The following is a 23567-nucleotide window of genomic DNA, read 5'->3' as shown; positions in this document are numbered from 1 at the left end:
ATAAAAATTCGAACTACGATGAGTGTGTATTCAAAATTTAACACACAACGATTTTATGTAATTGTGTACATAACATTGTATATAACATCATTATGTATTTTTATTATTATTTCTATTTTATTATTATTTTGCATTTATATCCCGCGCTTTGTCCAAGGAGCCCAGAGTGGTGTACTGCATACTTAGGTTTCTCCTCCCAACAGCCCTGTGAAGTAGGCTAGGCTGAGAGAGAAGTGACTGGCCCAGCGTCACCCAGCAAGTCTCATGGCTGAATGGGGATTCGAACTCGGGTCTCCCCGGTCCTAATGGGTTTCAGGCAGATTGGGTGGAAGATACTGCATGGGACGGAAGTCTTAGGAAGAAGGCGGAAGATGGAGTCAGAGCTGAAGGAGGAAAGGCAGGCAAAGAGCTACGGTGCCTGTTCCCTTTCAGGAAGCCAGTTTACCAGGGAAGAAGAGAGTCATTGCTGGCTAGATCCTGATGCCCTGGGGAATGGCTACCCAGTTTTAATAGTTAATTTGTTTTAATTGTTTATCATGTTGTGAATCGCCCTGAGCCATTTTGGAAGGGCGGTATATAAATCTAATAAATAAGTAAATGAAATGCAATAGAGAGACCCGATGGAGGACTGCAAGAATTCAAGCAAGCCGTCAGGGAACAGCAGGCAAGCCTGTTGGAAAAATCCCAGGCTGCAGAATCCATCCCAGCTGCCCGAAGGCAGGCCTGGCTGAGATCCGTCCAAGGCCTGTGGCATTTAAAGGGAGAGCACACCTTCGTTTTCATCCGCTTCTGTGATGGCCACTTGAAAGGACAATTAGGGGGAACGGATGGAAATGTCACTTACAGATTCAAACTGGTACACTAGGAGGAGAGCTGGTCTTGTGCTGGCAAGCAGGACTTGCCCCCTTAGCTAAGCAGGGTCCGCCCTGGTTGCATATGCAGGGGGGACTAGAAGTGTGAGCACTAGAAGAGATTCCCCTTCTCAGGGGATGGAGCTGCTCTGGGAAAAGCAGAAGGTTTCAAGTTCCCTCTCTGGCTTCTCCAAAGATAGGACAAGATTTTTTAAAAAAAAAAATAGGACAAGATTTTTTTTTAATTGAACCAACAAACTACCAAAGCATACAGTACGTTGCCAAAGCACAATTATATACAAAGTGATTGTTTGTACATGATATATCTACAAAGATTTACACACAAGGATTTGGAAACCCACACGGTTATGAAGTATATGCAGGTAGTACTGTAACTCGGGGGTGGGGGATTTCAAGGCACATCAGGTAATCGTGGGGGGGGGGGGGTTAAGTCCGACGTCCATTTCCACAATTCGTCCCGTTGCTGTTTAGAAGAGATACTCTTGTCTCTTTGTACATAACCATACAAACTTTTCCAGAAGAGATTTACTGTCTCAACCTTGGAGAAGCTGCTGCCAGTCTGTGAAGACAATACTGAGCTAGATAGACCAATGGTCTGACTCAGTCTATGGCAGCTTCCTATCTTCCTATGTTCCTACACGCAAGTAATGCGCCATGCACAGTGTGGCACACAAAGACATTAGCTCTCCCCTCCAGCCCCTGACCTCTGGCTCTGACTTTACAAGAAGTAAGGTCTCCAGGATAGCTGAGAAGAGAGAAGTCTCTGCCTCTCAAGCTACACTCTTTATGGCATATAGAACAGGTTCCTTTCTCATGGGGTTATGGAATCGCGTGGCTCCTCTGTCCCTTACAGATTATTATTACATTTACTAGTGATTTTAAGCCCGTTGAATTAGCGGGCGCTAGTAGACCGTTGGTGCCAGCGATCTTTGCCTCCTCTGTCTGCTCGGTGCCCTCCTCCTTTTGGCCTCCTCTGGCCTAGAGCGGGCTTCTTCTTTGGAGAGTTGCTCCCCACTCTCCCTCCCTGTCTCCTGCCCCACACTCTGCCCTCCCTCCCACGTCCCACCCCACCCTCTTGTTTTCCCCTCTTCCCCCTCGCCCCTCTGTCTATTTTGTTTCCCTCCCCTCGTCTTGTCCGCTCTCTTTGGGCCTTCCATCTCCCTCAGTAAGTTTTTCCTTACTTCTGAGGCAAGTCTTCGAGCATATTTCTTGTTTAAAAGCTCTCCTTTATTTTTTCAACTCAGTGTTAAACTTAAGGTACTTATTTAATACATTTGTAGGTTGCCCCCCCCCCAATAGTATTTCTTTTTTCCTTCACCCTCTTCTCTCTAATTTTTTAAAAATTACTTTTCTTTGGCCTTGAATTTTGCCCACAAATGAGCAATCAACAATTTGCTCTTCACAGTTTTCAAAAACTGAGATTTTAGGCCAGTTCACTGTGAGCAGAAAGGCCCTTTCTCTGGTCCTGAGGGCTTCCCTGCCGGCTGGTGGGCTGACTCCCCTCAGGGAGTTTCGACTTCTGGCTGATCTCAGGGTTCTCTTCCGTCTATTTTGACAATGTGGGGACAGAAATCATCAACGTGCTTGTCAAATAAAAGTCCAAAGGTTATTCCACTGAGAGTGGGAAAGCCCTTTCTCTGGTCCTGAGGGCTCCCCTGCTCCCCTCAGGGAGTTTAGCCTCTGGGCAGAATTGGGTTGTAAATCACGAATAGAAAGCCACTCCTGGATGTTCTGAGCCAATCTGGGCAAGGAAGTGCCAGAAAGAAGCCTCTCGTTTTGCTCTCCGAATAATCTGCTCTGACGGTGAAGGAGGGAAGAGACCGTTAGTCAGCTCGGCGGCTGCGCGCGGCCGTTATTTAGGCAGGCTGTTTTCCCGCCCGTAGCTGGAAGGGGCGGGGGGGGGGGGGGGTTGGGATTTCTCAAGAGGTGATTGGTTGGCCGGGGAAAGGGTGAGGAAATGGCGGCTGCCGTCCGCTCCACGAGCTGGGCTTGCAGGCAACTTGGCTTGTGCTTTTGCAACGGTGTGTTCTGGCAGCCCGTCCTCCCGGCTGGCTGAGTCCTCCTCCCCCCCCCGCCATGTTAAAGGGCTGGAAGGGCCCATTGAAATGCCCCCGCGGCTGTTGCCGCCAACCGGCAGCCCGCCCTCCCAGCTGAGGGCCCAAACGGCCCAGGAACATGCCCCCGCGGCTGCCGCTGGCAAACAACTGCCCGCCCTCCCAGCTGCCGAGACCTTTTCTGCCCGTGGCCACGTCCTTTGTTCGACTGCATGAGCAACGTAGAGGAGGAGAGAGGCGCTCGCTTGCAGAGCTGCTCACTCCTTAAAGCCTCTTTCTGTCCTGGCGCTTTGGCCGCAAAGGACGGCTATTGCGAGTCTATCTGCAAGCGAGCGCCTCTCTCCTTCTCTGCGTTGCTCATGCAATCGATTAACGGACGTGGCCTCGGGCAGAAGCGATCTGGCATGGGTGAGGAGGTCTCGGCAGCTGGGGGGGCGGGCGGTTGGCGGCGGCAGCCGCGGGGGCATTTTCATGGGCCTTTTTGGCCCTTAAACGTGGGGCTTGGGGCTTCTTGTGCAAATTTCAGCTTGGAGGGCGGGCGGCCATTCGGCGGCGGTGGCCGAGGGGCCATTTAAATGAGCCGCTTTGGTCTGCCCTTACAATCAACATGGTCTGTCCTTAAATTTTGGTAAAGAGGGGCGGCCGTCTCTTTTTCGGCAGTACTGAGCATGCGCTCCGTGCATGCTCAGAACAGCCGGAAAAGACACGGGCGCACGGGATCACGCTGAAGCCTTTTATTATATAGGATATCCTGCTCTTCCTCCAAGGAGCCCAGAGCGGTGGACTACATACTTGAGTTTCTCTTTCACAACAACCCTGCAAGGTAGGTTAGGCTGAGAGAGAGAAGCGACTGGCCCAGAGTCACATCCAGCAAGTCTCATGGCTGAATGGGGATTCGAACTCGGGTCTCCCCGTCCCGAGTCCAGCACTCCAACCGCTACACCGTGCTGGCTCTTTTGCCAATCAGCACCTGGGTTATGCACTGGGCAGCTAGAGGGGAAGGAAGCCCAGGTCAGTAGGCAGAGGGAAATTGGAGTGGGGCAGCCCAGGGAAATCCATGCGGGCCCAAGGCTGAGTGGTTCAGAGCCGCTTCCGGTCTGCGCCCCTTGGCAAGAAAGAAAGAAAGAACAGAGAGCAAAAGCCCGGTCAACTTCCCAGTGGCCCGTCAGCTGCCACTATCGAGGCTCAACTTTGCAAACCTTGGCGGAAAGAGAAGATCCGTGTGTGCCGCTGATCCTGGGTGTGTTGAAGCCGTGTCGGGTTCATGGTTCGAGATCAGCCTTCAACTGGTGGCAGCCTACCTTGCAGGAGTGGCGTGCTCCCCAAGTGGGATCAGAGCAATCTCTCGACTGAAGGTAGATCCCCGGGGAACATCATTATTAACGTCCCCCCACCTCTGGTCTGCCACAACCCGCAAAATGAGTAAATAAATGTATTCAAGAGTGCTAAAAAGGGGAAGAACTGATACTGCAGTAATTCGAGGAAAGACGCAGGAAAGCAGATCATCGGGGTGTGTGTGTGTGTGTGTGTGTGTGTCACTTAACTGTGACTGGGTCGGTCTGACAATATTAGCAGCTATATATATATTAAGCTACATCAGTGCTTAATGACTCAATGCAAGACAAAAAACAGCAACCCAGCAGATTTATCATTGGATGGGGTGGGAGTGGGGCTTAGATAATTAAAGCTTTCCATGTGTGAACTCTTATTATTTTAATAATTAATTAATGACATTTATATACTGTCCTATCTAAAGGCTTTGGGTGATCCTAACAAATTCGGGCAATCTTCATTGAGACATTGGATAAGGAACCTAGGAAGCTGCCATATACTGAGTCAGACCCTTGGTCCATCCAGCTCAGTATTGCCTACCCAGGCTGGCAGCAGCTTCTCCGGGGTGGCAGGCAGGAGTCTCTCTCAGCCATATCTTGGAGATGCTGCCAGGAAAGGAACCTATTTACTTATTTTACACTTATATCTCGCTTTTCCTCCGAGGAGCTCAAAACGGTGTACATGGTTATGTTTATTCTTACAACAACCCTGTGAGGTAGGTTAGGCTGAGAGATTCGTGACTTGCCCAGAGTCACCCAGTGAGTTTCAGGGCTGAAAGGGGATTTGAACTCAGGTCTCCCTGGTCCTGGTCCAACACTCTAACCACTACACCATGCTGGAACCTCCTGCATGCAACCTTCCTTGATAGCTTATTCAATATCTGTCTAATATTTGTTGGAGATTTTAATTGAACCCTTCGTGGACAAATGCGGACCTTGTGGTCCTAAACCCGCTGCCAGGACAGTGCTACACAAAACGATACCTGACCTATGTTTGAAAGCCATCTGGAGGCTGATGTGCCCTAAAGGTAGGGAATATAGGTGGTGGTGGTGGTTGTTGTTATGATTATTATTTACATTTTATATCCTGCTCTTCCTCCAAGGAGCCCAGACTAAGTACTACATACTTAGGTTTCTCCTCACTAGGTTCATTTCTCCTCTCTGCCAACCACGTTCCAGAATGAATGATTCTCGCCAGTCTGTACAGTTTCCGGGTATAATTCAAGGTGCTGGTTATTACCTTTAAAAGCCCTCAATGGCTTGGGCCTCGGGTACCTTAAGGACCACCCGCTTCTGTCTGAATCTGTCTTCCCCCTGAGTAGATCGGCTGGGAGGCCTTTGCTCCGTGTGCCCACACCTGCTGGGGCTTGGCTCTCGAGCAGACGGGACAGGGCCTTCTCGGTGCTTGCCCCCAGGCTGTGGCACCCGCTCTCAGCTGAGCCCGGCATGGCTCCCAGCCTTCAGGAGGGAAGTGGAGACTGCCCTTTTCATTCAGGCCTTTGGTCAATGAACTCTCCCTGCTCATTTAAAATGTTTAGCTACCTTCTATTTTTATGGGGTTTTAAAAAAAAATTGAGTTCTATTGTTTCAGCCTGTGCTTCTGTTTGTGTTATTGAATTGCATTGTTTTATCCGTGTTGTTAACTGCCGTGGGGTCTTAGCACAAAGGGTGGGATCTAAATATAAAGAAATCAAATCAAAACAAACTTCCTTGGAAAAGAAGAGACACTGGATTGCCCAAGATAGGGCCAGGTTTGCGAGTGGATTTGTTGAACGCTCCCCACTGGGCGTGTCTTCCCTGCTAATTCCACCTGGGAAGAGTTGTTATTCTGCTGCGAGACCACACATGCTGAACTCTGCCGTTTGGCAGCAGTTGCTGGAAACATCCTGGCTCTTGGCTTTATTTCTTGTGGCTTGGCTTGATCTAAAGACCTGGGAGATTTAGCTTGTAATAACCTGGGGGGTGTTGGGGGGGGGAGGAAGGAGAAACACCCCTATTTTGCAATTATTGGCAGGAGAATATGGCAGAGGAGGTTGGAAGAGGCAGGCGGTGGGAAAGAAGAGCTCTCTTGCGGAGGAAATGTGAAGTCCCTGAATTTTGTGTTTGCATTGGATTGTGAAATGGGGGGGAAACGTGTCTTTACAAATGAGTCCATCTCCGCCACGGAAACCCGTAGCTGAATACGTGAGAGGCCGCAAAATAGCAGCTCAGGGGACCAGAGGAAACAAAAGCGATGCTCTCCCGTGCTGGCTAGCGCACGACTAGGGAAGTGGCAGCTCTGGGGGTATATAGATAAGCCGGAGGAGAAGTTGGGCAGTCAAACTTCCTGGGAGGTCTTTGTTGCGGGTCCCGCGAACGGGCCGAGAGGCTTTCCTGGAGGAAATCAGAACCGTCCAGGAGAACTGCAAGGCCTTGACCAGGTGTGGAACCAAAGGGAAACAGGGCCAGAGCTTTAATTTGCTGAGATGGAGCCATTTCTCCCTCTCTCTGTGTGTGTGAGTGTGTGTGAGAGAGAGATGTGATACTTTTCTCTAATAGGCAGACTTGTGAATTGGGGCGCAGTGAAGGATAGGAGTGTCTTACTCCAGGGGTGCACAACTCAAATGCCCCGCTGGGCTGAAACCAACCGTGACTTGGCCTGCGGGGGCCCAGGCCAAATTTAAAACAAACAACACCGTTAAAGAATTAAGCAATAGTTAATAGTTTAATAATTTAAAGTAATTCATAATGGTGATTGTCTTTATTTTTACATTCAACTTCCCTCCCCCCACCCCGGCAGCCCACATCCCCTCACGATCCCAGTGGCCCGGCTGTCCGCTGGCGGAGGGACGGGGGGCAGGAGTGGCGGCAAGGTGGCCCGGGGCTATGAGCCCCTCTGCTGCTTCTGGGGCTGGGAGCTGGCCCTGGCGAGTGGGCGGGGGGGGAGGGTGGCCGACGCGGTGGCGAGGGGGCCCACTGCTGTGAGAGATTGGGGAGGGATGTGCCAATGCCTCGTCGGCAAACCGCTCTGCTGCCACCTGGGCCAGGAGACTGGTGGGAATGAGGGCCGGCATGCACCCTCGCTCCCCATCAGTGCACAGACATGCCTTCATTCTCGGAAAGCTCCCAGGCCTGGCAGCAGCAGAGGAACTTGGGAGCAGGGGCGTAACGATAGGGGGGCGGGGGGGGGGCACGTGCCCCAGGCGCCACTTGGCAGGGGGCGCCAAAAAGTGCCCCCACTAATCCCCTGCCTTTGGCAAAAAAGATTTTTTGTGTGATTTTTTTTCTCATTACGGAGATCTCCGGCGGGCGGGAGCTCCCATTGGCTGCCGGAGAACACATGCCGACCATGCTGGTTGTCTCAGTTCCTCCCTCCCTGCTTGCTGCACGCACGAGGAGGAGCGGAGCAGCTTGGTTTAGTTGAGAGCGCAGCTGCTGCTGGGGACCTTCTCTGACTCGGCCTGCCTGCCGTTTGCCCACCACACTGCCCTCTGGCTGCATTTTATTCTTCTGTTCTGCTTCTGCATTAACAAAGTAAGTTTCATTGCTCAAATCTCTCTCTCCCCCGTGTGTGTTGTGTGTGAGAGAATGTCCCTACTCCCTTGCATAACGGCCTCCTTCTAGCTCTTCTGTGCTTTGCATAGCAGGCTCCCCACCGCCCCAAACCGAGGGTCGTTGCCTGCAAGTGGAGCCAGTGGCGCTCTCCTGGCTTGCATTGTGTGAGTTCCTGGCTTGCATTGTGTTTCTGGCTTGCATTGTGTGAGTCCCGGTGGGATTGCAAAAGGAAACTCGGGCAATGCAAGCCAGGAGAGCGACTTGTGGCTCCACTTGCATTGCTCGAGTTTCCTTTTGCAATCCCACCTCTGCAAAAGGAAACTCATGCAATGCAAGTGGAGCCACAAGTCGCTCTCCTGGCTTGCATGCATGAGTTTCCTTTTGCAGAGGTGGGATTGCAAAAGGAAACTAGTAGTACTAGTACACAAGATCTTTGCAGCTCTGCTAATAATTACAACTTCTGGAGCATCCCTTAGCATGTGGGGGTGGGGTGGCAAATTTAATTTGGAACTCATTAATATAATTTTTGAATAATGTTCAGTCTGTCTGGATTAATACTAGGTTTATTCTTTATAGCAGATTTTTATTAGCAACATACAGTCTACAACATTTTCAGCCTTGTTCATTTGTGCCTTGTGCATATTGTAGATGTTCTGTCTCCAAAACATAAGTACAGCATCTATATTTTTGAAGGGGGGGGAATCCCATTTAATACAGTGTGAACAAATTGGTCCAAAAAGTAGCAATGGGAAGTTTTTCTTTCTGCCCCTGTAGCTTTAATAAGATAGAGTGCACAAATATCACTTGATTAACAGCTGCAATATTAATTTCCCTCTTTGGTTGCTTGACTCACAGTGAGAATCATGTCAAGGCAGTGGAGAACCAATTAAATTGATTTTAATCTTTGTTAGGGAAGATAACATGTCTTTTTCTCTCCTTGTTTAAATAATTAAAGTTTCAGTAGGTATTATTTCTGGCTTTAAAGAAATTGGTATCTTAATGTAATGGAATCCTTCTAATTACATACTTAATAGTTTTTAAAAAGTTAATCACGGTTTTTCATTCAATGTGTATTTTGTTTTACATATTAAACTTATATTTTCCTTTGAGAGAGTTTTAAAAATAAGAGGAAATTGGGAAGGCTTTTTTAAAACAAAGAAAAATCTCACCCCTACTTATTCATGATCTTTTTGATTTGCCTGTGTTTTTATTTCAAGCAAGTCAGATGTATGTTGGGGGTTATTTATTTATGTGTATTTATTTCAAGCAAGTCAGGTGTAATTGCAAATAACATGCAGAAGATCCCAGGTTCAATCCCTACCTCCAGGTAGGGCTGGGAGAAACTCCTGCCTGAAACCTTGGAGAGCTGCTGCCAGTCAGTGTGGGCAATAGTGAGCTAGGTGGACCAATATCTGACTCTGTAGACAGCTTCCTACGTAATCAAACCATAACTTGCCCTTATGTTCAATCCAATTGGATGCATTCACATTCACAGCTTACATCCAATAAACTGCTGAGTAAGCCCCCCAAACTAGAATCACACAGTGTGGTTTGCAGTTCTGGTATATGAAGGGCCCAAACCTCAGTTTTGCTGTTCAGGTGCATAGGCAAATGGTGATTTAATTAAACCAGGAGGTTATTTATTAAGACTGTGTATGAGAGGGAAGCATAAAGAGGAGGGGAGATCATGGCTCAAATAATGGTGGCTGAATGTGGCCATTGAGTTTCCCAGGAATACAACCAACGTAAAGTGTGCTACAAATAGACATTATTATAGAATTAATAAACATAGAATATCTATGATAGACTAGAATATATGTCTATTATAATTTAAGTCTCTATTATAATATAAGCATAAATCTTGAATAGACTAGAATATCTATGATGGAAAAGACTAGAATACCTGTCTTGTCTTTTCCATTTTGGGACACAAAGCCTATTACTATGTTTAAAAGCATTTATTTTCTAGCCATGAAGACTGCAAACTTAGGCTGTTGGTATGCAAGACATTTCTTTAAAATATATATTTCTAAAGAGCCTTGTAGCCTCATGTTTCCTTTTTCCTGTCCCAGTATACTTGCACGGATGCAGCCCACAACCCACATTTGACTATGGCTGTGACACATTTCCATATTTCCGGGGGCGGCCGGGTGGGAGGAGCGTGGCGGGGGGGGGGGGCGCAATTTCAGTGCTTGCCCCGGGCGCCATTTTCCCTAGTTACGCCTCTGCTTGGGAGCCAGGGCAATGGGGACTGGGGCCGGCGCGGGGGATGTTGAAGCAGTGGCACATCTGCCTTCGCCACCACGCCTGCAGCCCTGCCCCGTCCGCTCCCGGCCCCGAGAGCAGCAAAGGGGCTCAGGTGAATGGCAATGGGGAAGTGGCTGGCAGCATATGCAGGAAGCACCCGTGCCCTGCCCCCAGCCCCGTGCCACCTCACCACTTTTCCTGCCGCCCCTTTGCCCACCCACTTCCAAGGAAAAACGTGCCCTATTGCCAAATCTGGCCCCTGGGCCTAATGTTGTGCAGGTGTGACAAAGGGTGTGGCGAAAGGATGCCCTCCTGTGGCCATTTTTTGCACTGCCGTGGGGTGAGGATTTGAGGGCGATGCATCTTTGTGGCGTGGCAAAAGGGTGCCCTCTTCCGGACACTTTTTGCAGCGAAGCAAGCTGAGGCTAGGCTACCGGAATGGGAAAGGACAAAGCATTTTCCCCTTGTGTGGCAAAAAGGTGCCCTCCTGTGGCCATGTTTTGTACTGCATTGCTACTAATTTAAGGGGTTAGCATTTTAGAGGAGTGTGTCTCTGCTTGGCACAGCATTATTTTCTGTTAAAAAGCACCAGCTTAAGCCTAATCAATTTTGGATGATATTTTAAAAACATTTTGTTTTAGGAAGAAAATGCCCCAAACCAGTGTTGTGACTAGTTTCATGGGGAACCATTTCACGCTGTACTGTCGTTCAGTCAAGCACATCATTGTGGATGAAGCTCAGAATTTCCGAATGGAGAATGGCCCATGGTATGAGGAAGCTTTGCAGATTGTTAGCCGAAATCGTACTTCTCCTGGGATTTTTCTGGACTATTGGAAACTGAGCCATCCTTTTAAGACTGGTCTGCCACCTCTGGAAAGCAAGGATTCTCGGGATTATCTCACTACTGGAGTCCGGAATGCTGTTGAGATATACAGGTGAAACTCGGAAAATTAGAATATCGTGCAAAAGTCCATTAATTTCAGTAATGCAAATTAAAAGGTGAAACTGATATATGAGACAGACGCATTACATGCAAAGCGAGATAAGTCAAGCCTTAATTTGTTATAATTGTGATGATCATGGCGTACAGCTCATGAGAACCCCAAATCCACAATCCCAGAAAATTAGAATATCACATGGAACCAAGAAGACAAGGATTGAAGAATAGAAGAATATCGGACCTCTGAAAAGTATAAGCATGCATATGTATTCAGTACTTGGTTTGGGCCTCTTTTGCAGCAATTACTGCCTCAATGCAGCGTGGCATGGATGCTATCAGCCTGTGGCACTGATGAGGTGTTATGGAAGACCAGGATGCTTCATTAGCGGCCTTCAGCTCTTCTGCATTGTTTGGTCTCATGTCTCTCATCCTTCTCTTGGCAATGCCCCATAGATTCTCTATGGGGTCAGGTCAGGCGAGTTTGCTGGCCAATCAAGCACAGAACACTGTATACTTTTCGGAGGTCCGATATTGTTCTATTGCCTCGTAAGAAAGGTGCTCTAGGCCCCTGACCATCTTGGTTGCCCTTTTCTGCACCTTTCCCAGTTCTACAATGTCCTTTTTAAGATGCGGTGACCAGAATTGTACGCAGGACTCCAGGTGTGGTTGCACCATAGATTTGTATGAGGGCATTATAATGTTAGCCGTATAATTTTCAGATATTGTTCTATTCTACAATCCTTGTCTTCTTGGTTCCATGTGATATTCTAATTTTCTGGGATTGTGGATTTGGGGTTCTCATGAGATGTACGCCATGATCATCACAATTATAACAAATTAAGGCTTGACTTATCTCGCTTTGCATGTAATGCGTCTGTCTCATATATCAGTTTCACCTTTTAATTTGCATTACTGAAATTAATGGACTTTTGCATGATATTCTAATTTTCCGAGTTTCACCTGTAAAACCCACAATTCTAAAAACAATATAAAAACAATTCAAAATTGATGAAAACTGCTTGAAACCAATTAAAACACTTTTAAAAACAACAACACTTTACACTTTATGTCTGCTTACCCATTGTGAATGTGAGCCAGTGACTGGAGTAGCCTGTCTTGTGACTGTTAACGTTTCTCTCAGTGTGTGTGTATTAAGTATTACTGTTCGAGGGATTGGCTATTTCACTCACTGGCTCACAGCCACACTAAATGACTCACAAGTAGTCTTATTGAAATCAACAGGCCTCGTTGACGTCTCCTGCCAGTCTCAGCGCTTAAGCAAGGACGCGGCTGGCAAGCCAGGAACCAGAGGAGGGCAGCTGCTGCCAGAGTCACAGCTCAAGCTTGTGCAGGGCTCATTTTCGGAAGCCTGTCCGTCAGGTGGAGGGGCGGGCTCTGCTGAGCTTCAGCATGAAACCAGCCAACCAGGAGCCGAGGAGGAGGATCTTTACCTCCCTCCCTTTCTGCAGCGGATACACTGCTACAACGTTGCAGGATTTCGGCTATCCTGGATGTTCTCTGATCCGTGTTAGGAACATAGGAAACTGCCATATACAGTACTGAGTCAGACCATTGGCATTGGTCTATCCAGCTCAGTATTGTCTTCACAGACTGGCAGCAGCTTCTCCAAGGTTGCAGACAGGAATCTCTCTCAGCCCTATCTTAGAGAAGCCAGGGAGGGAACTTGAAACCTTCTGCTCTTCCCAGAGCGGCTCCATCCCTTAAGGGAAGATCTCATAGTGCTCACATAGAGTCTCCCATTCAAATGCAACCAGGGCAGACCCTGCTTAGCTAAGGAGACAAGTCATGCTTGCTACCACAAGACCAGCTCTCCTCTCCCTAGTGTTCTCCTCTCCAAAGTGTTGCTTTGGCTTGTTTGGCTAATGTCCACAGACAAGCTCGAATGTTCATGTGTTTGGGAGCCTTGACTCCTCCCCCCCCCTTGTGGGAAATCTGAAATAGTGTCTTTGGCAGAATTTTGAAATCATGTCACCCAGGTAGGATGGTTCCAGGGCTTTACAGCTTGGGGAGATGCTGTTGTACATATGACTCCAGAGGAAAGTGAACAAATTGGCTTGCCTGTTTGTTATCAGGCAGTCTTCAGACATTTGTTGTCTATCCCTCTCCTACAGCACTTAGGAGCAGGAAGATGAACTGTGCATTAAGCCCTCTTCTTCGAACACAGGACAGGGTAGCAGATGGACGTTCTGTCACCATTGGGTTGGATTGGAAATGCAGATAGGGACTGCCCTCGGGTAGCTGATGATGGTGGTCAGTTTTCCTGGGTCAGTGTTGATGTCCTCTGGAGACTCCCTTGGGATCACGTTCTGGCGATGGATCCAGGTATTCCTTCGATCTGGGGAGGACCAATCCTTCTTGGAAAGACAATTCAAGGCACTGTTGGTTGCAAACCTGATTACTTGAGAGAAAGACAGGCAAGTGAGTTGCCAATTCCCTCCCCCCAAACCCATGTAGGGACAGCGTCCTGAGACTAAGTCTCTGGGTACCAACCATCAGCACAAAAGGAAAATCAAGTTTTCAAGGCAAATAATACAAAGGATGGATAAAACCTGGGGCTATTTTCAATTTGGTCTTTTGGCTTTTTTTTTTTTTTTTGTTCAATTTATGTTTTTGTTTTCCTGCTTGCCATGGGCCCCTCTTCTCCCGAAGACCAGAACAGGGGATGATGTCCTCATTTAGGGCTTGGTGGCTTGTGTTGTAGGCTGGTTTCTGATCATGATAACAAAATGGCAATCCTGGGCAAAAGCAAAGCAAGAAAGTCAAAAGGAAAAAGGCATTCACAGTTGGGGTTTTGAGGAGGCATTAAAGCCTTTCAGGTCAAGAGGCTGCAACATAAAACTTCAGCGCTCGAATTTCACCAAGGCCCTCAAGTCCAGTTTCCATGTGGCATCTCACATTCTCTTCTGTATCCTGTTCTTCCTCCTTACAACAACCCTGTGAGGCAGGCCCTGTGTCACCCAGCAAGTGTGATGGCTGAATGAGGGTTCGGACTCGGGTTTCCCCGGTCCTAGTCCAGCACTCTAACCACTGCACCACATTGGCTGACAATCATACTTACAGGCCTTTGTCAGGGCAATCAATCTCCATCCAGTATATCTGACTTCTTCCTCCATAAAGGGGTGATTCGTCAGTAACATCTGGCTTTGGGATCTTCATCTAGGTCACGTGTAGAGAGTTCTGGCGTTCCAGTTCTCCATCTTTAGCCTCATAACTTAGCAAGTGACCAATGAGTAAGGGTTTGGGGTTTGACATCTTTGTAGGGCAACAATATCTTCGGGGGGGGGGGGAGACCTATATAAAAAAGAAACTGTCCATGCCCCCAGGCAAAATATTATACCTTGATAAAAAAGGATTGAGACTTCTGGACGAGGCCTAATGTCTCATGAAGCAAATTAAAGTGTCCCTTTTTACAGGCCTCTTTAGTAAAAGGTGTTATCAGAAAAATTGTCCATAATCTTGCAGAGGGGTGAAACCTGTGATGATAAAGTCAAGTCTCTCACCAGGAGCTGTGAAAACAGGGTATGGGTTTCACAGTAACACACAAAGCTTGATCCTTTCAAACTGGGAAGTCTTCTAGGTAAAATGCAAATCGGTACTTTGGAACTCCCTTCCACTTGCAGGATTGGCAAAACAAAATTCCTTTCATCAAATCTCATGTCTGGGATCTGGAATTTTAAGATTCAGCTACTGTGAAGGCATAGCAGGACTAGTGGATGAGACAAATTTAAAATTTAAACCTTAGACCATTTGATTATTAGCTCTCAGTTTACATCAAATCAGTTAGCAGAAATATTGCATAGATTTTGCAAAAACATGACAGTAATACAATTAGACGGATTTATCTTAAAATCCATTTTTCCTTCTCACCCACAATTAACTGGCTGGAACACAAACTGCTTTACAGAGAAGCTCCTTCCCCCTCCCATCTGGAAATGGGCAGAGCTGCCATTGTTCATCAGAGATCAGCTCTCAGTTGTGAGCAAGAATTTGAAAGGGAAACTTCTGGTTTAGAGAAAAGTTTGAGCTCACAGAAAACAGGTAAGATAAGATAGACCATGTCATGGAAATCAGTAAACATAATGATACTCAGTAGTGGCAGAAATATCACAATCAACTTGATATAAGAGTGAATAAAATAGAGCTTGCTCTTATGCCTAATGCATTTAGCCAGCCATAAGCAGCACTTTTGCAGAGGTGGGAAGATTCAGAACCCAGTTGGCCAGCTGGGACTCTAAAAGTTCCCCCTGTTGCTCAGGCCATGACCAATTTTATGTTCAATTAATATAATAACTGCCAGTTTTGGAATTGAGTGTCAGAACAAGTTTGGTCTGGAACAGTTTACAGAAAAAGACATGTCACTAGAATAAATACATTCACAGATACAACAGAAACCTCATCTTCACAGAGGTGAGTTATAAGATTGATGGGGGTTGGATTCCTACACAGAACCAGAGCTTTGGGCTCCCGCTCAGAAACATGCGCACATACACAGAGGCTTGTCTTGTGTATTTCACAGAACAAAGGACTAAACAAAACCAAAACCAGAAAACCAAAAAAACTTCATATGAGTCACAAAGAATTTTATAACATTTTAAATATGTTAGCCATAAACTCAGTTAAGAAAGTAGCTCAAACAGAACAAACTTATCATAGTCATCCATAAAACAATCTGTAATTCCATATTACCTTTCCACAGCACAACTTACATTTTCCAACTTACTGGTTCCTTTCAACTTTTTAACAACTTCCAATGAAAATCCTTTCACGCCTCCTTCTAGTTTCCCCCCGTGCAATTCTCTGCATAAAACTTCAACATGTGCATTCCTTCAAACTCCATTTTCTTTCCTCCTTTCCAACTGCAAGCAGTTGAAGAGAGAGGGGAGAAAGAAAAGGGGAAAAAAGAAAAAGAGAACAAAAGCAGTCTTTTGTTCGGAGAAACTTTTTGCAGCAAGAACAGTGTTGTCTTTTGGCTTGGTTACAACGGGACAGTAACAGCAGAAATTAGACTGTTTGCAACACAAGGACAGCAAGCAGCTGTTTTGAGCTTGGAAACAGAACACAGAGACAACATGATTTTTGCTAAAGACAATCATTCTTTCTTCTTTAATACTTTCTTCAGACCCCTCCCTCTCTTTACAGACTGAGAGAGTTCCTTTGTTCTCCATAGCATGTTGGAAAGGAGAAGCCGCTTGGCGTATGATGGTAATACATATGGTGGGGGTTTCTTTGGTAGGCCTAGGCATATTGGTGTTATTAAAATTTACCGGTATGTGTATAAAATAAAGGCAATTGCAAAAGGATGTTATTTTCGGGGCCAGGAGGCCTCTGACTCGAGTTCATAGTGGCCAAACTTCCATACAGAGGTGTTTTTAAAACATTCATTCTGAGGGCACCTTCCCCTCCCGTGAGAATCACCCAATTCCTCAACACGCATACTCCCCATAGTCCCCCCCTATGTTGCCCCTTCACGGGCTGCCCCTATTGGGCTCTAGTTTTGCCCCTGCACGGGCTGCCCCTATTGGGCTGTCGGACTTAAGTTTCCCCCTTCTCGGGCAGTAAGTTTGCCCCTTCCCGGGCTGTAAGTTTGCCCCTTCTCGGGCTGTAAGTTTCCCTTCGCCCCTGCTCGGACTGGGTACTCACCAAGAGACGTCTCTGGATTTCACTCTCCTTTCATTCCACTGTTCACACCTCCATTCACTCTTGCCTCTATTCCCGGATGTGGCATGTTGTAACGATTGGCGCGTCTTGGGCCTAAGAGAATCCTCCACAGACAAAACGCTGTGGGGCGCGCAGGATTTCGTTGTCCCGAGACAGGTCAAATCGTCCACCCAGGTCACATCCGACTCTCACGGCACCAAATTGATGTGAATTCGGTTCGTCCCTGGGTCCGCCCTAAGCCAATCAAACAGACTCAGTAGGAATACTTTAGAGGCATTTTATTGCACTGCAGTTGCAACAGGTAATCAGTGGGCATTATGCTCTCAAACTGATTACCGTTTGGTTACAGGTGCATCTTACATTTATACAAACAATCTGAATGATGCTGACACCCTAGACACAGTATACGTGGCAACAAAATGGTGGACTAAGTATCTAGTACGCATGCGAATGATTCATTATTCATCTGGAGATCACTCCTTATTTGGTTACATCCTGTTTTCTTAACTGTCAGCAAAAGAACAGTGAGAACCAAGTTTCTTAGATACAATTTAGTGGAGAGAGATAGTGACATTGATCATGAGAGGCCGTGATGGCCCTGAGCTGGGCTGGGGTTACATTAAGTTAGAATGAGGTTTTCTAAGTAAAATGGAGTTGCTTTGGTTTTCTAAAACACATCAAAAGCAGGCACCAAAGGTTTTCTTAAAGAGAAACCTGTTGCCTGATTAATGAGGGATTTTTTAAAACCAATTACAAAAATTGTGAGTTGGTTAAGGTCACAGCAGGACTGTGCATTTCTGTGCAGGACAGGCCTGTGGATTTTCCAGGGCATTGCCAGCTTCCCACCTCTTGCGTCCAATCGGTGTGTCCTTGTGTGAGCCGAGGAGTGTCCCTCCAGGGCTCCTTGCAGTGGGTCACAGCTACTCTCTTTGTCCCCACTACCTTTGGACACATGATATATCCCGCTCTCCCTCCAAGGAGCCCAGAGCGCTGGACTACATCCTGGAGGTGTGCCTGCCTGCACAGTGGAAAGAGACTCGCTGTGATGATTGATCTTCACAGCGACGCTCTTTCCACTGCACAGGCGTACCTCGCGGTTGGCAAGAGCCGGGCCCGAATGGCAGGCCCTGCATTGCTCTGTGAGTGAGGTCGCCACTGCCGGGGGTGGTGGTGGTGGGGAGAAGGAGTACCCCTGGCTCACACACACACACACACCCGGCAGCCATCCCTTGACCATGCAGTGGCAAAAATGTAAAAGAATTTTTTTTAAAAAAATACCAGGCTGGGCGGGTGGGCAATGGGGAGTCATGTGACATGTCTCGGGGGGGGCCTCGAGGCAGCGGGCCCCAAGACAACTGCCTCCCCTTGCCCCATGGTAGGAAATCTCTATCTTGCTCTTTCCCCCATTCTTCAATGTGCACAAGACTTGCATGTTTTGTTTGGGTTTTTGTTTAAAATAAAAAGATCAGCTTTAGATCAGCATTTGAATACCCATCATTCTCTCAGACCTTGTATTGATGCATGCACCAAGGAGCTCACGGTGTTGCATACAGAGAGAGCTCCTTTTTATTCTCCTAACAGCCCTATGAGGTTGGTGAAATGGAAAAAGGAAAAAGATGGCCTCAAGGGGCAGACGCCCTGGAAAACATTGAAGATGGTTTTGTTCAGCCTTATTCCGTCTCTTCCTCCCTCCCTCCCTCCCTCCTTTTGGCAGAGTCAACGGGATCTTTCTATCCTGCCCTTCCTCTCAGGAATTCAGGGCATTGCACCTGATTTTTCCTCACCACTTTTGTCTTGACAACTCTGTGAGGCAGGTTGAGGCTGACAGAGAGGGATGGGCCAAGGTGATGCAGTCAGCCGCATGGCTCTGAGCCCAAGTCTCCCCAACTCTAGTCCAATACTCTAACCCCTACACCACACTGCCTCTCAAGGGTTCCATTGTGTGGTTGCAGAAGAAAAGGAGATTCCAATTCCCATTTTTTGCTGTGGTATTGCTGGGAAACTGTGATTGCTGCCAGTTTGTTTGCTCTTGTTTGATTCAGTGCCTTATTAATTGAGGCTGAAATCCTGTATTTGCTAACCATAGAGTAAGTTCTATTAACCACAATGGGCCTTACTTTCAAGGAGACATCAATAGGATTGCAGTGTATTTTAAAAAGATTCTTTAAACCTCCTAATTAATTGGGGGGCAAGGGTAATGATTGAGGATGGGTCTGAGACAGAACCTATGGGCCTTAGGCCTTGCTCAGGGTGCTGATATCATCACCCCGGAATGTCTAAGAAACTGTAAAACATAGAACTCCACAGGATTCCTTTCCGTTACATGCGCTCTGAGCAGGGATTGGTTCACGGCGCCGGGATCCTCTCTGACATCACCCTCCCGCCCCCGCTGAAGAGGGCAGGCATTCCAGCGGCTGATCAGTGTCCCTGGAGAAACGCACAATGTGGAGGCACAGGAAAGTTCATCCCTTTCCAGGGAAACCTGTTGGGGGCAGACGCAGTTTCTGGGACAGGCTGCACTGGGCAGCAGCCCCGATTCTCCTGTTTGGGTGCGGGAGAACAAAGACAGCCATCTCCCCCAGCAAAACAAGGAACATGGGTAAGTGCTTGGTTGCTAGTTAAAACATGGATCTAGTGGGCATAGTGGAAGAGCGAGAAAAACACCAGTGGCAGGGGCGTCACTATCATAGGGCCAAGGGAGACAGTTGTCTGGGGGCCCACTGCCTTGGGGACTCCCCCAGCCACGCACCCGCCCGGGCTTCCTTCAGTTGTATTCATCCTCCAAAATTGAGGTGGCTGTTAAGACCTGGGACTACCAGAACAGCATGTCTTAATTCACCATTAAATGACTTGCATCGTCCACAATTTACAAAACCATTTTTTAAAAAAATTTAATATTTTTAAATATTTTATAACAATTTATAATTTTGCAACAACATGCCCAAGTTGCCCCCCACCCCCATACTCTCCCCCAAGAAAGAAGGGGAAGAAGGAAAGAAAGAAAGAAAGAAAGAAGAGGAAAAAAGGGAAAGAAGAAGGGAAAAATCACCATTGCACTAAGATGTGGATAGGTCAGAAAGATTCTTATTCTAAAAAAAGATTAAGAAAGTTATCCCAAATTTCAGGCCATTTATCCCATTTATTTACTTTTAAGAGGGCCCATTTTTCATGTGCCGCAAGCTTAAGCAGGTCCTGTACCCAATCCTCGCACCGAGGGGGATGGGGAGATTTCCATAGCCTCAATATCACCCTCTTGGCAACCAGCAGGCTCCGCCAAAGCCATTGTTTAGAGCTGTAATTTAGTCCCCAGCTGGTTGGAATAAACCCCAACACTGCATTTCCATCCTTCAGTGCAAGAGATGAATCCAGCACTCAGTTAATTCGCATCGTGACCTCTCGCCAGAAGCCTTGCACTTTGGAACATTCCCAGAACATATGTGTTAGATTGGCCTGTGGATTATTGCATCTCCAACAGTGACTATTTGAGGACATTTTTAATCGCATAAGGTATAGAGGAGTCCAGTCGGCCCTGAAAATAATCTTCTGCTGGATGAGGCGCAATTTAAGATCCAATGTACTGCATTCAACACTACTTAAAATATTTTGCCATTGCTCAGGTGACAGTTTAGCAGAAAGTTCACCAAGTTCCATTTGTCCCTTAGTAAATCTAACCCAGGGTCTATGTCTCTATGCACACTGGCATCTAGGTACTTATTGAGTTTTGGGAGAGAGGCCATCTTAATGGCAAGCCCAAAGATAGCTGGAGTTGCTGGGGTCGCCACGCCAGGGCGCCTGGACCGAACTGAGCCGATATGGTATGTCTCAGTTGCATATATTGCCAGGCACATGCTGTTGGTAGATGGAACTCCTCTTGCAGGAGTGCAAAGGGTTTGTAGCTATCATTTGCATTTTTCAGCGGTGATAACTGGTAAATCCCTTTATCAACCCAATGTTTCCACAAAATTGGTTGTTTGCCTATCAATATATGTGGGTTACCCCACAGTGTCATATCCATGTGGGCATAGGGATCGAAGTTTAGTTGCCTTGCCAATTCCTTCCAGGCGTGTCGGGCTGCTAGTATAGTAGGGGATTGGTAGTGGGGATGTTTAAGATATCTGGAGCCCAGTGCTCCCCATCCCTCTAAGGGTTTCAGTTCAGCTAGCTCCACTTGAGGCCATTCTGGCCTTTCCCCATCTGTGTGGGCATGCCAATGGATAGCTTGTGCAAGTAAAAACGTGTTATGGTACAATCTAAGGTTCACGAGGTTGAATCCCCCTTTGTCTGTGGCCAACTGGAGTTTATTAAAAGCAACCCGAGGCCTGCCATTACCCCAGAGGAACCTCCTCACAGCTCTGCCAATTTCTCTAAAGTATCTTTGAGGGATAAGCAACGGAAGCCCTCTTAAAGTATCAATAGTACCTCTGGGCATAATGTTCATTTTTACAACAGCTATCTTACCCCACAAACTCAGCGGGAGGTCAGCCCAGCGGAGGAAGTCTAACTTAATCTGTGAAAGTATTTTATCTAAATTAGTTTTGACAATTAGATTAGGTTGTTTAGTAATGAGAATACCTAAGTATTTCATGAAGTCTGTTTTCCAAGTAAAGGGCCAGGGCATATCCCTATGAGAGAGGGGCAATTTCCCAATGGACATGGCCTCGGATTTGTGCCAATTAATTTTGTATCCAGAGAGGTCCCCAAATTGGTATAGTAATTCCATAAGTTTAGGGACAGATTCCTGTGGTTTGGAAAGAAATAAGAGGCTGTCATCTGCATATAATGCAATTTTATGTTCTTGTCCATCTACCTCGATCCCCTTCATACCTGCATTTTGCCTCACTGTGCAAGCCAGAGGTTCAAGGGCCAAGTCGAAGAGCAATGGAGACAAGGGACAGCCCTGTCTGACCCCGCACTGAAGGGAGAGGGGTCTCGTCTGTTGGCCGTTAGTATTGATCCTCGCTGAAGGCATTTTATAGATTGTCCGCACCCAATTGACGAAAGAGGTAGGGAATCTGAATTTCTCAAGAGTTGCCAAGAGGAAGCCTCTATGTACTTTCTCAAAGGCCTTTTCAGTGTCAAGGGACAGCAGCAGGGCCTGGTCGGTCCTACGGGACGTAATGTGGATACGATGATGAGCCAGACGTATATTATCTGCTCCCTGCCACTTAGGGCTAAAGAGAACAAAAACATATACAGGGTAGTCTCTATACCGTATAGAAGAGTCTATTTCCACACACAACTTACATGAATGAAACACACAAATTGCTCAAGAAATTATCTGTGTTCTGACCCCCCAAAAAGTGACCCCCCAAAAAGTGTCGATAATGTCCATGGTCCTATTACATGTAGACATATAGTCCTTCCAGATCTTTTCTCTTTTCTCTTGTTGGTTCTGTGTTCAAGTGGTTACTCCAAATATAACTCACAATCCTTCCAGATCTTTTGTCTTTGCAAGATCTTATTCTAAAGGTAGCTCCATGTACAAATGTTGCTCCTTCTGATAGATGCTCCTTGTCCAAAAAAATACCCAACAGGTATCCTAGGTCATTTTAACCTGTTTCCTCCTGCTTGAACAGGACTTCATCAGGAGAAGTGAGCTGAATACATAATAACACATGTATCATTTTAAAATACCTTCATCAAGTTACGTTAACTTAAAGGGTTAGAAATTTTTTAGTAATTACTCACATTTATTTCTTCCAAAGTGACACTGCACCTACCAGTGGTTTCTAAATTAGAAATCCTACTGGATACCAAATTGTAGTGGCTTCAATGGTACTGATAATGCTTAATATATCCTACAGCGTCTGCCAGATGTTTTCACTCCCCTTTGATCAAAAGGGATGTGCTTCATTATCCAATCTCGTCTAAATGACCAATTATATTTATGTGCGTGTGTGAAGAAACAGCAATGCTAAGCTTCTGAAAGAAGCCGTGGACCTTTGGTCCCATTAAATTCCCAATTATACAAATAGAATATGGAACCAAAACATAGCCCATATAAAAGTTTGTCAAAAGTATATATAATAGTCCCATTCTCCAACAGGAGAGACTTTACTCCTTTTAAGGGGATGTCCATCAACCTTGTGTAATGTTAAATCTCACCCCACTAAAGCCCCATTCCACATCCAAGTCTCTAAATAGGGTCATGATAATAGCACATTTGTGCCTATAGATAACTGGAAAGGTCATTGACCTGATTTAAACCAAAAGGCTCCAAAGTCTGGAGCTGATGTATAAAAAATGCCTCCCTCTGTAGGAGGGCAGTTTTGATATTTGCATAGGAAAATTCTTTTTGTTTGTACTTATAGATGACAAAAAATGGAAAATCATTAAAGGAGTGCCCTACCTGCATGAAATGATTAACCATAGGGCATTCCAAATTTTTGTTCCTAATGCGAGAGCGATGTTCCAAAATGCGAGATTGAACTGTTCTGGTTGACATGCCTACATATCTCAGGGAACATGGGCATTGTATTATATATACAATGTTCTTGGTAGAACAATTAGCAAAAAAGTCCAATCTATATTTTTTGCCAGTATTGTTGTCCCTATATTCAGTAGTTTCCAGTGCCACAGGGCATGCCACACAATGACCACACTTGAAAAAACCTTTTGGTTTCACGCCCTCCCTCCGAGGTGGGCTATCTGCTCTAACAAGAAAATCTTTGAAACTGGGACTCTTTCGAAAGGCTACTAAAGGGAAATTGGTGCAACCTGGTAAATCTGATACTAATCTCCAATGTCATCTGATGATATTTTTAATTCTATAACTTAGAGAAGAATATTGCATCGACCATGTAATCCGAGATTGCTTCCTATTAATTTGTGAAGCTGTCCTAAGTAGAGATAATCTATCTCTAGTCTGTGTCCTACGTCTGGCTTTTTGTAAAACTTGAGTGGGATAACC

The 23567-nt window shown here is 46.5% G+C and overlaps 1 protein-coding gene across 18 annotated transcripts in view; it reads left to right on the top strand.

The window, feature by feature from the left end:
• Positions 1-2815: 2815 nt before the first annotated feature.
• The window catches only part of LOC128325762 (uncharacterized), a 50301-nt gene continuing 29549 nt past the window's right edge, over positions 2816-23567 (top strand). For 10 of the 18 annotated variants that reach the window (XM_053251551.1, XM_053251607.1, XM_053251610.1 and 7 more), the window contains exon 1: positions 19079-19256. In XM_053251551.1, coding sequence (XP_053107526.1) covers positions 19100-19256 — 157 coding nt within the window. In that variant the 5' untranslated portion in view covers positions 19079-19099. The other 8 variants (XM_053251502.1, XM_053251510.1, XM_053251535.1 and 5 more) reach the window with 8 other exon arrangements.

Source organism: Hemicordylus capensis, chromosome 1 (genome assembly GCF_027244095.1).
Source record: "Hemicordylus capensis ecotype Gifberg chromosome 1, rHemCap1.1.pri, whole genome shotgun sequence".
In the NCBI taxonomy this organism is placed as follows: domain Eukaryota; kingdom Metazoa; phylum Chordata; class Lepidosauria; order Squamata; family Cordylidae; genus Hemicordylus; species Hemicordylus capensis.
This window is presented reverse-complemented; position numbering and strand designations above follow the sequence as displayed.